Consider the following 16229-nt stretch of genomic DNA (forward strand, 5'->3'; position numbering starts at 1 on the left):
TGACCCCGTTCCCTGGGGCAAGGGATTCTAGACTCAATAAAATGGAGAAAGCACCTAACAAAACTAAGTAATACAATGCTAGCATCTGATACCTTCTCCCTCTTGACTATGGGCGGCACGTGACCAGCCCTCGAGCTCCTCTTGCCTCTGTGGCACCTGCCATAGTGGACTGTGTCTTCCTTTGCTCTCTATTGCTAGGAGAAAATGCCATGACCAGAAGCAACTTGGGGAAGAACGGGTTTGTTTCTGGTTGGTTATTGTTTATAGCTTACAAATTAAACAGAAATTCAGAGCAGGAACTGAAGCAGAGACCATGGAGGGATGTTGCTTACAGGCTTGCTTCTCATGGCTCCCTCATCTTGCTTTTTAAAAGAATCCAGGATCACTTGCCTAGAGATGGTAGGTAGGCTAGTGGGCCCTCCCTCATCAATCATTAATCAAGAAAGTATGCCGTTGACATGCCTGTCTAAGATCCACGAGCTAGAGCAGCATCAATGTCTGGGGCTGACTTACTTCACCTAATATGATTCTATTTAGCTGTATCCACTTTCCTAACTTTGGTCTTTATGGCTGAAAAAAAAATTCACTGTGTCTACAAGCTACACTTTCTTTCTCCATGCCTCTGGGTAGGGGTTGTGGCAAATTCATGTTATTTTTGTCAGACTCTCACTATACAGACCAGCCTCTGGTTTATCATCCCCCTGCCTCAGACTCCCAAGTGCTATGATTACAGATGTTAGGTTTCAGATCAAAGCAGACGCTAGATACCATATTCTCCTAGCATCCTTCAGTCCCTACTTGTTTCAGGTTTGTGTACCACTTCCCCTACCCAATACAGACATAGTCCATCACACTTAGCATGCTTGCTTTTTATTTTTTATGTCAAACTTCATTTAATTTGGGGAAGAACGATGCTAAAGATCAGACTCAGGGCCTTGCAGAAGCAATTCTAGTGCTCTACCTGTAGTCCTGGTAGCTTTTTCATTCTCTTGATAACCTGAAAGATGGGACCAGATTGCAAAGTTCTATTCAGCACCTAAAGAGCAGCTTAAAAGTCAGGAAAGTCTATATCTAGCTGTCTCCATCCCACTGCAGTCTCCGGACAACAGTTCCAGAAATCATTTCAGCATAGAGTTGCCTGGGGACTGTTTTCTCCCGAGCTAGGGTTAGAAGAGTGGAAGGGATTTGGGCACCAGAGCAACTTTTGGGGCGTGTAAGGTTCAAACTGGATATACACTATCATCCACTCTTCAATCTGTAGAGATAAAGACCTTGACTCTTGGGGAAAACAAACAAACAAACAAACACCAAACCCTTAACTTTTGGCTATCAAAAGAACAAAGAAGTTACTGAAGTTTGAAAACTCATTTATGGTGCACACCTTTAATCCCAGCACTTGGGAGGCAGAGGCAGGCGGATTTCTGAGTTCGAGGCCAGCCTGGTCTACAGAGTTGAGTTCCAGGACAGCCAGGTCTACACAGAAAAACAATGTCTCAAAAACAAAAACAACGAAAACTCATTTATGGGGGGGGGGGGGAGCACAAGCTTGCTGACACAGCATGTGTGGAAACCAGAGGATAATTTGGTAGGAGTTGGTTTTCTTCCCCTACATAGATCATCAAGCTTGGTGGAAAACATCAGGGCACAGCACTTAGCAACCGTGAGTCCCTAGATTCCATCTCCAGGGGGTGGAGGACGCTGACTTGCTGTGCTAATCTAGCAACCACTCAGATTCCCACAACCTACATAAGCTGGATCTCAGTGCCTCTATGGTGATGGGGGTGAGCCGGTAAGAGGGGTGGAGGATTGGGGATCCTCTGGTTGTAGACTAGCTAACCTAGCACATTCAGCTTACACTTTGCCTCAAGGAGACTGACAGACCAGGATCAACACAGGTAGTTGTCCTGACCTCTACATATATGATATATGCTAGGGCACACTCACACTTGCACATACAGAAACAAGATTTTTGTTGTTGTTGTTGTTGTGAATGGAGTCTAGAATGGGTGTTATAGGCACTGTATACCTATAACCCAGCACTTAGGAGGCTGAGACAGGAAGAGGACATCAGCCTGGGCTGATGTCAATTACACATTGAATTACCCTCTCAAAAAAAAAAAAAAAAGTCCAGCAGTGGTGACACACATCTTTCATCCCAGAATTCAGGAGGCAGAGGCAGGCGGATCTCTTGAGTTCGAGACCAGCCTGATCTACAGAGTGAGTTCCAGGACAGCCAAGGCTACACAGAGAAACCCTGTCTCGAAAAACCAAAAAGAAAAGGAAGGAGGGGAGGGGGGAAACAATAGTCTATTAATTTAAAATTAACACATTTTATTATATTTCCTAAATATACAAACTTGACAATCTGTTGTTTCTTATTTAAAGGAAGATAAAACAGGGTTCTGCAAGGAGCTGAGAGATGCGCTGGCCATAAATCTCAATAAAAGACCCTGTGGTCCAGTAAAATGATTGACTCAAGTAAAGGCACTGACAAGCCTGGAGGCCTGGGCTCAATCTCTGGAGGCTGGGAGAGATGGACTCCTGTCAAGCTGTCCTCTGACCCCTACATGTGTGAACCCCCGTGCACATGTATGAGCTGGCACACACACACTGATGCGCACGCACACACACACACAACCACGCACTAAATGCTTAGAAAGAAAACTGACACTTGTTCTCCGCAAAAACCTGAGAAGCGAGTCCCGCAGGTGTATCTCAACCAGGTTTTTATTGTTCTTGCAACTGCAAACTACACAGATGTCTGAAAGGAAGGCGTGTCCTGTTAAAAAGCTTGCAAAGCTTCTTCCTAGGTCACGGACAGAGACAATGACACAGAACATGAAGAAGTCATCAGTCACACATTGAAAGGCCCCAAACCAATGAACAATTAAAGCCAATCTAGACAGCTTTCTAGTTTTAGGCTCCCTTATACATATTAAATAAATAAATAGCACATCTGCTATCAAAATAATAAAAAAATAAACTTCAAGTATTACAAATGAAAATATCATTGGTGTGGTTCCAACAGTTTTTCTTCTCCCCATAAATCAAGGGTAGTGCCCATTGTTGAAGGAAAGGGGAGAAATTTACCCCCAAAACAAATATGCAACGTTAAAAACATTGGTCCCCATTTTATTTTGCTGTTTTGGGTGGGAGAGTGGAAGTTCTATGGGTGCTACCCACCCCATCCACCAAGTCACTGGCTTTTGAAGGATGCATGTTCCACCCGCATCAAGATCTCCTGGGCCTGATCTTATTCATAGGTGTTCACAGAATGTGAAATCACATTGGGCAAAGCTTTCTCTTGATGTATTGACTTAGGCTGGTCACACATGACCACCCCTACCTGTCTCAGCCTTGAGAGTCTCTATGTTGTAAAAGCTGGTTCTATAACCATAAAATGGATATGGTCAGGAGGAAGCATCGAAGAAACCACATTTAGGTACAAAGCCATAGTACCAGGCGTGGTGTGGTGGTGGCTCATGCTTATAACCCGAACAGCTAACATTTGAGAGGCTGAGACAGGAGGACGGCCATGAGTTTGAGGCTAGTTTGGGCTACACAGTTCTTATCCTGTTCCCTACCCCACCCCCAACCCTATCCCCCAAATCAACGCTGCAGATCTTCAGGTCCAAAAATATTATCAGCCTGCACACATGTCAGCCCACGTCTGCAGTTCATATATCCTTGTCAAGACTCAAGCCATAGAGAAAAAAGTCCAAGTCTTCAGATGGAGATATCTATCATCTATCTATCTATCTATCTATCTATCTATCTATCTATCTATCTATCTATCTTTCTATCTATCATCTATCTATATCCTGGTGAACCACAGATATAAAGGGTAGTGGGCTGGGCCAAATGTTTGAGTAGTTAGCTATGAAAACACAAGGTGACTTTAAAGTGTCTGAAGCATGCCCTGTGTCACCCCAGGATCTGTTGTCCCCTGAGCTGGGGAAGAGAGGATCCCTAGGACTCCCAGGAAGGAAGCAGAAAGTAAAGAGTGACCTTCGGCCCTAGTTGTGCAGCATCGTCATAAAGGGTCCTTTGGGCTGACACTGCTGAGTTTCCCATTGGTTGCTTCCAGGCTTGGGATGTCCCGTCCTCCCCCAGAACATGGGTGGACAAAGGGGAGAAACAGGAAGACAAAGACATTAGCGCTACTTTTCAACCCATGCAAAAATGTCGCCAATGCCATAAAGCCGACAAGGATGCTTTTCTACACTGGGGGTGACTCCTCAAGATGGCCAGCATGGTGGTATGAGGCATACAGCAGCAGACACTTGGCCAAAATATGCGGACAGCTCTGAGCAGGCGGCCTGACATGAGCCTTCCTTGGGCCACCGTCCCTTCTTGAACAATGGGAGTGAAGTTGAAGGCTCTTAGACTCCCCATCTTAAAGACACCCCAACTCCTCCCATTCAGAAGCTGCAAGCCTCCAAGGGCCAGCACCCTAGGTTCTTGAAGTGAGGTGTGGGGAGGGAGGGAAGGAAGGAGAGAAGAAGAGAAGGAAGGAGGGAGGAAGGAAGGAAGGAAGGAAGGAAGGAAGGAAGGAAGGAAGGAAAGAAAGAAGGAAAAGTGCAAACAAACAGCCAACAACAGAATCTACTCAGGTGCCTCCAGGCCCAAGGTGAAGAACAGAAGGCCTAAGGGACTCTGGGAAGAGGGGAGCCCTGGTTATTTTTTTCTGAAAAATCCTTCCTTCCACTGATACAACCAGTCTGTCCCTTAACTTGGGACCCAGAAGACATGTGGACCTGTAGAGGAGTCAGGGCAAGTCATTGCTCAGCTGACCAGTAGGCCTCAGCTCAAGGTTTCCTCAGGAGGAGAAATCCCATACCCAATGCAGCAATGCCCAAGCCTCTTGTCTCTGAGGCCTCCTCCTAGGCCAAGATGCATAAAAGCCACATGAGAATGTGCAACTTGTCCCTGAGCCTCTGGCAAGTGGGGTCTAACTCTGAATCTCAGGGTTCCCTGCCACTCTTATCTTCTGACTATCGACATGCCAGGCCAGGATCCAAAGAAACAAAACAAAACAGCGTGGCGGTGTCCAGGGCCCCCACTTAGGGGTCTGATCTCACCTCCTCTAGAACTATAGCCCTCCCCAAGCTTTGGAAGGGCCTGAGAGGTCAGACAGCCCTGGAAGTCGAAAGAGAACAGAGCGTAGGAAGGTCTGCTGCTCTACACAGGAAGCTGGGATCTGTACAACTTCCTAGTTGTCTTTGCCACCCCAACATTTCAGTGGGGGGAAGGGCTTCTACTCTTCAACATGCCGACCTCCATTCTCCCGAGTCCAGAAGTCCTTGCGATCACTTGGCCTCGAGAAGATGAGCAGGCACAAGGCAGGCTGTGGAAATGGAATGGAACCCACATCTCGGCTTTAGTGCTTCTGGGAAGAGTCGGCACCGCTCCGGGAGCTCTTCATGTTCTGTTTTCAGGAGAGAGAAGAAAGGGAGGGTCAGAACCTGCTGCTGATTGTATTTCTCAGGCAGAAGGCTCAAAGCCATGCCACAAGACACCCCCTGCGACTCCCCAAAAGAACACACCCTAGCAGAGGATGATCACAAAACACGAGGAGAGCCCAGGCAGGACTCAGAAAGTGACAGAAAACACCCTAGGCTACAGAAGAAGCTAGAGAAATAGGCCAGGATTCTACTCAGCACTGGGTTAGATTGCAGCCAGAGGGGCAAGGAGAGGGACAGGCATGTGACATGGGAGCCCACTGTTCCAGGGGTCAGACAAAAGACAAGGGACCATGAGGCACAAATAGAAAAGTCATGCACCCTCCCCTGTAGGAACTGAAGGCTACTCTCCAGCCAGGTCAAAACCAGCTGGAACTGTCTAGAGTGTCACAGTTCCTTTCCGAAAACAGCTAACAGAGCCCTGCACTTATCTACACTTGAGTCTCAAGTCTGTACACAGAGCACCACAGAATGCAAGAGGTGAGTGGGATGGCTGGCCACACAAGAGACCTAAAGGAAGTTGTCTCTCAAGTCTGCTGGGTCCTGACCCATGAACCCCCACCCCCACCCCAAAGAAGTCTCATAATGATTAGCTGGGTCAGGCAGGATCATGGAATGATGGAGTTCAGCCAGGCAAGAACACAAAAACTACTCTCAGGCCACAGAATAGAGGAACCTAGCTGTGATGTCTAGAGAAGTGGCCCAGTGCGGGGCTGTCCTGGAGTCACTACTCGTAGTTGAATGGGACTTGGGGACCCAGGCAATAGTGTCCTGTGTTAAATGGGGGTCCTTCTGGTAGTGCCCTGGGTCAGGCACATAAAGTACCCCAACCATGTTGTAGGGTCAAAAAAGGAAGGGTTCCGACTTCTCCCGCCACCCCACAGGCCCAAGGCCTTGAGCATTCCAACATGACAAAGCAACAGTAACAATGAAGAGCCACAGGGGGCGTCACGTCCACATCATTTCCTCATGGAAATGGGAGGCTGTGGCTCAGGACACACAGAGACAGACACACATGGGAAAGACCCCACATCAATGGCACTGCTTGAAAGACCATCCAGCCCTGACAAATGTACTCCACAATGGGCAACCGTACACAAACTAAGACGCCCTTCGGCTGAGACACAAGGACTTGGACACAGGAGGAAACGGAGGGGCATGCACCAGCTCAGTTACCTTTCCCAGGTTAGTAAGGAGAAAACTTTGAAAAAATGTGACAGACACTTCGTCTTTCAAGCATAGTGGGGAAGGGAAAAAAAAAAAAAAAGCAAACAGGTTGGAAGAGGAGAAAACAAAACCAATTTTAGTATCTTCTGTTCAGTTTGGAGACCAAGTCTCACTTAGCCCAGGCTGTCCTCAAATTCTCTGTAGTGTAGATGGCCTAGATTTTCTGATTCTCCTGCCTCCTCCTGAGTGCTGGGGTTACAGTTGCAGTCCACCTTGCCTGCTTCCTGCAGTGCTAGGGAATCGAACTCAGGGCCTCTTGCACGCCAGGCAATCCCTCCACCAACTGAGCTACACTGCCAGCCTGAGCAGTGTTCTCCCTGTAGTGTGCATCTGTAATCTTAGGATGTAAAATGCACTGAGAACAGCAGGTGGTCCCTTGGTCCTGAGCAGAGCAACATCCCCCAGGAAGATACCAGAGGTGAGTGTCTGCGCATCACTCAGTGTTATTGGGAGATTGAGATGATGGGCATCAGGCCTTTGGGGCTTCTCAAGCTCCAGACAGAGTGCTCCAGTTGCTCTGAGAAAGGAAAATCCAGTGGAGCAGAGCAGAGGGAACCAAGGGCCACCTACATGCACACTTAAAGCTAGAGTCAGAAGTGGTGATACACCAGCCATCACCCATCAGAATTATATGCATATTTTCATTAGCAATGCTCCCTAAAGAGTTGCAATTGACACTTAAAGGAAGCTAAAGTCTTAAAATTGTCTTAGCTTGCCTAATGTTCCAGAGACAGTGGCAAAGTTGGTTTGACCTGGCCTTTAAAATGAATTCTGGAAGCCAAGTAACGACATGTATCGGTATATGCGTGCCTGTAACTCAAGCACTCAGAAGTGAGAGCCAAGAGGATTACTAAATTTGAGGTCTGGGCTATACAGTAAATTCCAGGCTAGATAGGACTAAGATGGTACTGTTTCCATAAAACTATCATTGATTAATTGTGGTCACAGGATCAGGGTTGATTTCATAGATCTAATGGTCTAGGACATGAGGTGGCACTCTCAGGTTGGGCTTACAAGCTGGGTCTCCAGATTAGAATCTAATCATAGTTGGGGCAGGAGTGGTGGTGGTGGTGGTGGTGGTGAGTCTAAAGGTGCTCCAGCCAAAAGCACTATTAGATTCTCCAGCTTGTCCATTTCCAAGGTGAATCTAACAGTGTAGGGTGGAGGCAGCAGATGTGAACAGCTTTTCCCAGCAGGAAAATTGCCTTCTGAAGGAAATGCACAGATGCAAACTCACAAGGCTCCAAACCCAAAGGCTCTGCAAGGAGAACCCTTGGTCCCCAAGCAGTCCACAATAGACACGCGAGGGTGAGCACACTGTCCCTTTTTATGCCAGCCTTCTCCTTAGGAAGTGGCAGCAAGGGCGCCCGCAGGAGCTAACCCAGAGACCAGCAGCCACTCATGGTGCCCCTTAGCCTTCAAGAATCTAAAACAGAAGACTGGTACTTGGGCTTTTCCAACAAGCTTGCAGGAGAGAAGAAACCAGCTTTCTGGGGCACAAGGTCTGTTTGAGGCCTGGCTCTACAGCCTGCCAGTGTGTGGGTGTGCAGGCCATTTGACTTTTCTTGTTAAACAGTCTCTTATTGAAGGGGCCAGAGATGCAAAGGATGGCCAATCTCATTCTCTGTGAGTCCCAAATGCCAGCCCCAAGCTTGTCACAGCTGCAGTCAGGTCTGAGGATACAGTGGAGTGGGATCCCCAGCTATAGTTCGTACATGGATGTCTCCACAGACTGTCCCTTGGCAGGACTGACAGGCCAGGACAGCTCCATGACATCAAAATAGGTCCCCATGCTTGGCTACTAGGTTCTGGACTAAATATTGTTTTCAGAACAAAAGGATGCTCCTCTGGTGGAAGAGGTACAAAGCAGGGGTAGTAAGCATTAGATTCATTTACATGAAAATCTGACCCCACAAGGGAACTCTGGCATTACGTCAAGCCCTGCCTGTGACCAATGAAGAAGACACAGCATAGAACCCCAAGAGGGAGTGGGGAGTAGCACCCTGTGTTTGATGGCATTGGAGTGTGCTGAACATGGTGAAATCCAACCTGTATCTCTTTCTGTATCTCTTCTCTACAAACTTTGGGAATTCTGTCTTCCTATCTCCTACTCCTCTGTGGGCAACCTCAGACTGTCTTCCTCCTAGATACTTCAACAGGCAGGAGACCAAATGGGCAAACAAGCAAGCGTTGAGTGCAAGCAATAGAATTATTGAGAAGGAAATACTTACAGACAGGCTTTCCCTAGCAAAGGCTGCAGGGAGACAAGATAAGGAGAGAGAGAGAGAGAGAGAGAGAGAGAGAGAGAGAGAGAGAGAGAGAGAGAGAGAGAGAGAGAGAGAAAGTAAGTTAGGAGGCCAGATGGCAGCTGCTGAGTTGAGTCCCGCACCCCTCCCATGTCTGAACCGGCCAATAGATGCCGACATCTGTGCCTGAGGATCTGGCGATTCTAAAGGGCTGTCCTAACAAAGTCAGAGGCACCTGTGAAGTGTGTGTGTGTGTGTGGGGGGGGGGGGGGCAAGACTGAGCTCTTGCCAGTGACCTCTATGACCAGATCAGTATAGTTCTGGATGTCACCTGGCCCTGGCCCAACCCTTGAGCCTCTGCAACAGAAGACTCCCACAATGCACCAGGATAGAGTGGCATAGAGAAGCCATTTGCTTGGGTGTAGTTAGAACATGCTCAGACCTAAAGGAGTCTTCCCACTGCTCCTGTGTCCATTTCCAATGCTAAAGAGACTGAGCCTGGACATTAAAATCCACATGCCAGGTATAGCAGTGTGCCTGGGAGGAGGGGGAGAATCAGGAGTTCAAAGTTATACTCAACTACACAGTAAATCTAAGGTCAGTCTCTCTGCACCATGAGACACTGTCCTCCACAAAACAAAGCAATCCTATACTCCGGAGGCAGAGCTAGAATGACCATAAGTTAGAGACTATGTACTCTGGACTATAGTACAACTTGACAACTTGAGGCCAAATGGGGAAAAACAACCTACACTCAGGTTAGGACAGAGCTACAATCAAAGCCAAGTCCTTGGGCTCCCAGGGAATCTGTCATCTCACTGAACCTAACCCTTACTTTGTGCCAGACCCAAGTTATACGGACAGCACCTTATCCGAGCCACTTTTTGTAGGGTATATTACTGTCCAATTCCACAGGTTAGGAAACTGAGGCCTGGAGTAGTTAAATGAGCAGTGGAGGCCACAGGGTTCTCTCTGGACCTCATTCTAACCCTTAAGATGTTAACAGGAAGCTCAGGGGCAGCAGAAGAGCTGTCACCACACAGCCAGAACTGCCTAGTATTGATCTGAAATTCATCCAGGCACGGGGCAAGGTCTACTATCTCATGTTGGCAAAGGTCCTCGGCTATCTCTAAAGGACTGGTTTCCTGAAAACAAATTTGGATGCTCAACAGCCAGACTCTTCAGCCTTTGATCTTTCAAGCAAGTGAAAGAGTGAGTCTTGCTGAGTTCTGTTTATTTTTACTCTGATCATCTAACCACTGTGTGAAAAGGTGGCTGTCTTAGCTGCCTGATTCTGTATATGTGTATACGCATACCATGCACACGAGCATCCGTGTATCAAGGTGCAGGTAGACACAAGTACCCCAAAAGTGGAGATAAAAGGACAACCTTAGATGCCAACCTTCAGGAGCCTTCCACCTTTTCTTACTGTGTTGGGATTTCACCATGTGGACCAGGCTAGCTGGCCGAGAGCTTCGAGGATCTACCTGTTTCTGTCTCCCATCTCACCACTGGTGATTTTACAGGCATGAGTCTCTGAACACAATTTATTGCATGGGTTCTCGGGATCTGAACATAAGTCTCCGAAATTGGACAGAAAGAGCTTTAAACTCAGCTGCCTCTCCAGCTCTGGACTGTTTCTAAGGAGGACAGGGCTATGCTGGCTCTGGAGAGGAGTTAGGCTTTTCTGTGTGGCCTCAGCCCTTTTTCTGCCAGAGGTGACAGCAAAGAAGTTAGCAAAAGAGAGGAAAGACAAGACATCAGTCCCCTGGGCTGTACAGACTCCTGGATTGGGAATTGCTGGAGTGTAGACTGCTCTAGTAGTACTCAGAAATGTGCATAGGACAGGGGCATTTTATAATGTCTTTACTCTGCCTGATTCTGCTCAATAAAGAATAAAGGCCACAGCTCGGAAAGGATGCGCACAGTCACTGCTGATGAGGAAAGATTGCAGAGTGAGAACGGTATGTTCTCACTGATGCATGTACATACACTAGACAGCCACAATCCTCATACATCGCACATGCAGCCCACTTGAACACAGGCACTCATCCTTACTTGCAAACACAACACAGAACCCCAGATACGGGCATCCTCTTCCCTCTGCACTCTCCCCTGTAGGCAGTAATTAAAGCAGGATCACTGACTTGTCCGGGCAGCTGCGTGGGCACTTCCGGGGGCAGGCAGCTTGGCAGGGCAGCAGAAGTGGAAGCCACACGCTCCTCAAAGCTGTTGATGCGAGGCTTTTTGGTGGGCTCGGGACTGGCTAGTGGGGTGACACTATTGCGTCTCATGAGCGGGTTAGGTCCCTTCTTTGCATCCTAAGCAGACAAAGACAAAAGAGAGAAGGCGACAGTTACAAGGAGTGGGGAGGTAGGAAGAGAAGCACGCACGCACGCGCAAACGCGCACACACACACACACACACACTCACACACACACACACCACATAGATTCGTCTCGAGACTTGTAAAGGTACAACCAGAGGGACACCCAGGTGAGTGGCCTTGACACTGAGCTGCTGTTGGCCCAGAACCTCTCACTATTTGCAAAGCAGGGGAAGAGAAAAGAATTACAATCACAGCAGAGAAGGGGGGCAGAGAAAAGAATCTTAACTCCCAGTCACCTCACCCACAGAGGGCGCAGGAGAGACCACTGGCTCTAAAATCTCCAGACTGGGAGGAGAACGGTGCCAGGCTGACTCCCTTCCACCTGGTCTGCAGCACACAGAAGAATCTATTAATACTCTGCGCTGGCCCAGACACTACCCAGCCTCAGTCTAGGAGGCCAAAGATGCAGAAAACAGGTAGCCGTCTGTCCACCAGGATGAGATGTCAGCTTTCCAAGCAGAGGATCATGAGACAGGAGAATAGGCTCCTGGGGTCCAAAGCCTGGCCCAGCACCTCAGAGCCTAGACATCTGCAGCCCCAGTGCTAGCAAGTAAGTATTCTGAAGTACATGGAGCCTGTCTCATGTCTAAACCCAGGGTTAGTTAGGGCTTTCTTCATTCAGCTAACTGAGCAGGTGCCCCGGTTCAGAGGGGCGGGGACAGGAGACAGGGCGAGGCAGCCCAGAGACACAGTCCTCTTCTACCGTGGTCCACAGTGCAAGTGAGGCAGAAAACAGGCTGACACCCCATCCATGTACCCTTCCTACCAACGTCTGCCGGCCAAGCTCCTTGGGGATGGGTAAGTCACCTGTTTTGCGGACTCCACAGACTGAAAGTCAAGTTCGGTGTAAGAGGAAGGTCTGACTACACTGGCAAAGTGTTGTATTTTGACAGCCTGCATAAAGCAAATTTAAATCCACTTTCACAACACAGGCCTGGACAGATTCGCCATCTGCCCAGTAAGGGGATTCAACATGACCACACACTCCCTCCCCCAAAAACCTCAGCCCTCCCTGAGGTGGGAGACAGGTGCTGAGTCTCCTAAGACCTTCCCTTGGCCATACTGTAGGATGCCCATCCTCCGGCCCTCCTCCGATCTCAGACCTCTTCTAACTATGAACTTAAGGGCATGTGGATGCTGTTGCTGACTGGCTGATCCAGCCTGAGCCAGGCCTCTGGTGCTTTTGAGAAGGGCACAGCTTTTGCTGCCTAAAGTGGTAACAGCTACTGTGCCAGGGCTATGATTGACAGAAGGCAGTAATCCCCTGTTTACGTCATTCTTCCCAGTCAAGTAGAAACGAGGACAAAATGAGAGAGTGAGAGAGAGCGAAAGAGAGAGAGAGAGGGGAGAGAGAAACTCAGTGAGACCCCTCCAGAAGAAAGCCAGACCCAGGGTTTCCCAAAGGTCCCAGGGCATCAGAGCCTAACTCACCTCTGACCTCTCCCGGTGTGTGCTCACCGATTCTACATTCAAGTAAATGGACTCCACCCGGCACCCTGAAGGTGAAGGATGGAGAAGACAGCTTCTGTTATAAAGATCCTCCTCCTCTGGTATAAAGAACCTCCAGCCACCAGGAGACCCCAGGGCCAGGGCCCAGCAGGGGCTGCTACTCACCATATGCCACAGGTGTCAGTTTCAGGACAGTGTGGAGCGGACATTTCAGGTATGGCATCTCCTCTGAAATGAGACATGTCATCATAGTTAGATAAGAGACTGAAGCAAAGGGCTAAGTTCAGGGGCACCCCCAGACACAAGAGCCTCACGCCTAACCCAGAAGCCCTTGGTCACATGGAGGCTTGAGGGTTCTCCAGGCTGGTTTATGAAGTGATGAAGCCCACTAAATATCACACTGTTTACAGGCAGCAGGTTTGGACACCTCAGCAGGCCGCCAGGCAGGCCCATATTCAGAAGCAAAGCAGAGTAAAAGACAGGTCCCCTCCCTGCCCCTTGCACTCAAGGGCCCGCTTCCTTCTTCCCTCCTTCCTGGCTCGGCTTCCTTCAATACCTGCACTCTTGTCGAGGAAGTAGGCTAGTAGGCAGCGTAGAACAGCCTGGTGACAGATGACCAATACATTCTCTTGGCGCTCTAATTCCATGATCACAGGCTCCAGGCGTTGGACAAGATCCTGGTAGGACTGAGCACACAGGAATGAAACAGCATGTTAGGAGAGGACAGGCAGAGAAGAGCCAGGCAGTCACTCGCAGTCTTCATCAGACTGGCTCACAGCACACACACACACACACACACACACACACACACACACACATCCATCCTTGTGTTGTATTCAACTCTGTATTTGATACAATACTCCTAGGGAACATGAGGAAAGCCTGCAATTCGATCTCTCTGAAGTCCTTCCTCTTCCTACTCCTTGAGTGCTGGGAAAAGGTCAAACTCTACCACAGACTATTACTCAGGCAACCATTAAAAGAAACGAAGTCCTGGTGCTCGTCACAGCGTGGGAGAACCTCAAACATTTGTATGTCTAGTGGAAGGCACTAAGTATCGCCATCTATACACTGAAAATTCTTTCTGTGCACCACCCAGAGCAGGCCTAGAGACAAGGGATTTGTAGTCACCAGGGTTAGGAGCGAGGAGGAGATGAGGAGGAGACGTCAGACTGATTGCTAAAGAATCCTCAGCTTCCTTTTGAAATGCAGGAGGATTGCTACAAACTCAAGGCATTACACATTAAGCTCAAACAACAGAAAAATGTAGCCAGTGTGGAGGTGCGCATCTGTAATGCCAGCACTGGGGAGGTTAAGGCAGGGTCAAAAGCAAGGAAGGTCAGAGCTATACAATAGGCACAAAGCTACAGTATAAAAAAACAGCAAAGGTCCTCCTTATGCCGTCGACTCTTCTGTGCTTTTTCTCCTGACTGGAGTCCCAGTGAGAGAAAGCCAGAGTGAGACCAGAAGACAGCATGGTAGCTCACCAGGAATGAGAACTATGACAAAGGCTCAGAAGGACACCCACTAGGTGTCAACACAGCTACCTGGCTTAACTCCCAGAGTTCCACATGGCTCAACACACTCCATTCCAACAAGAGTAACTGCATGCTCAGCCATTCCCTCTACCAGCATCAGCCTAGCCCTGGGGTACAAGCCATCTGACATCAACCCGGCCTGTCTACCGTGTGACCTGCCATGCAGGGAAAAGCTTAGATCTGGAGTCAATCACCAGCCATCCTTTTTGCTCTATCCCATATCATCAGAGACAGACAGACATATCCGGTTCTCATTGTTCTCCAGTGTGGGAAACACAGCGCACTTCCCTTAGGGATTTTACAAGGTTCTCTAGTGAGATTTAGACCACAGAAGTAGTAGAGATGAGTTTGCAGAACTGGTGGAAGATGGGGTGGGGTATAGAGATCCTGATCCCGCTGGGGCCCCCAAGGCCTTCTCTCAGCCAACTCCATTCACACATGGCACAGACCCTAACCATTACAAAGAAAGACCAGCAGATGGGAGACCGGGACCCATGCTCACCTCTCCCGTGGGATAGCGATAGTAGTACTTGTCCTGTTCACGCAGTGCGTACTCCTCAGGGTAGGTATCTCTGATCTCCTCATAGGTTAGTTCCTCACACACACCCTGTCAGGAAGACCAACGTTCATTCCAGAAAACTTCCCTCTAGGGCCACCTCAAATAAAGGGGGGTGGGATGGGGGGAGTCTCAAGAAGCCACCAGGTTTCCAGAGAACCCATGAGAGAACTCTCCATTCCCTGCCAGGCCTCCCCTCAGCAGCACGGGCCTGGGACTCACAGCATCGATCTCGTTGAGTGCCTTCCACTGCTCGTAGGGGAGCCTCAGGGCCTCCGCGGTCTGAATGGTACTTTTCAGCTGGCTGGTCCACACACGGAGGTCCTTCAGATTCTGTTCTTCTACGAACTTGCTCAGGGCATTGGCGAACTGAGGGGATGGGGGAGGCAGAGGTCACACAAACTCCGGTTCCTTTCCCAAGTTATGTTATGTCATTGTTTGGCAACAACCAAAGCCACTCAAACCTTATCAGAGTCCAAGAGGCCCGACTCTACCCTCCGACTTCTAGGCCACACTCACACGTACACATACCAAAGCCACATGCAAATACATACAACATAGTAAGGCAAAAACAGCCAAAAACACACAACACCCAAAGACCCTCAACTCTACAACAAGGAGGAAACCAATCACCCCCTGCTCCCTAGCCCCATGTTCTCTCCTCTCCTCTACCTTCTTGCCTCTGCTGGACAAGCCTGAGTCGCCCCCAATCTTGCCCTGCAAGTTGTACTCATTCTCGCCATGCCGACACAGGTAGATGGTACGGGGCTGCACGTGGATGTTCATCAGGTAGTATACAATTCGGCTCTGGATGTGGTCCTGCACTCTGTTCACCAAGAACCTCCGGCCAACATCAATCACTTTGATGAGTGACAAGTCCCTGTAAAGAAACCACCATTCAGGCCTCCGTAGCCCTACAGTCAGTACACCTCACTCACACCCTGGGCCCAGCCAGCTTCTAGCATATTTGCTTCCTGGGGCCCATAACAGTGACTGTTGTAGGTCTGCTGTAGGAGTCAGAGAATAAACCCAAGGTAACAATTCCCTCAACCAGGCTGTTCAAGCCAGATAGTACAGCTAGAGAGATGGTTCACTCCGTAATGTACAAACCTAAAATTCAAATTTATCTTCTCTAAGCAGGGCACAGTATGGTGTGTAATCCCAGAGCTGGGGAAGCAAAGACAGGTGGTTCCCTGGAGCTCACTGGCCAGTCAGCCTAGCCAACTCAGTGAGTTCATCGAGAGACTGTCTCAAAAAGTAAGCTGGAGGGACCAGGGTAATGGCTCAACAGTGGAGGTGTTTACCACCAAGTCTGATGACCTGGGTTCGATCCCATGGGCCCACAAGGTTGACAGAGAGAAA

General features: G+C 49.0%; 1 protein-coding gene across 14 annotated transcripts in view; it reads right to left on the minus strand.

Moving 5' to 3' along the window:
• Positions 1-2314: 2314 nt before the first annotated feature.
• The window catches only part of Pfkfb3 (6-phosphofructo-2-kinase/fructose-2,6-biphosphatase 3), an 82642-nt gene continuing 68727 nt past the window's right edge, over positions 2315-16229 (minus strand). For 3 of the 14 annotated variants that reach the window (XM_006497367.1, XM_006497368.2, XM_006497369.3), the window contains exons 8-18: positions 15540-15747; positions 15090-15236; positions 14814-14918; positions 13330-13459; positions 12939-13001; positions 12756-12820; positions 12132-12218; positions 11083-11256; positions 8921-8943; positions 6639-6691; positions 2710-5428 (exon numbers count right to left, since the gene is read on the minus strand). In XM_006497367.1, the coding sequence (XP_006497430.1) occupies positions 6649-6691; positions 8921-8943; positions 11083-11256; positions 12132-12218; positions 12756-12820; positions 12939-13001; positions 13330-13459; positions 14814-14918; positions 15090-15236; positions 15540-15747 (1045 nt within the window). In that variant the 3' untranslated portion in view covers positions 2710-5428; positions 6639-6648. Of the gene's footprint in view, positions 5429-6638; positions 6692-8920; positions 8944-10993; positions 11257-12131; positions 12219-12755; positions 12821-12938; positions 13002-13329; positions 13460-14813; positions 14919-15089; positions 15237-15539; positions 15748-16229 lie in introns of all 14 variants that reach the window. The other 11 variants (NM_001177758.1, NM_133232.3, NM_001177753.1 and 8 more) reach the window with 10 other exon arrangements.

Source organism: Mus musculus, chromosome 2 (assembly GCF_000001635.26).
Source record: "Mus musculus strain C57BL/6J chromosome 2, GRCm38.p6 C57BL/6J".
Lineage (NCBI taxonomy): Eukaryota > Metazoa > Chordata > Mammalia > Rodentia > Muridae > Mus > Mus musculus.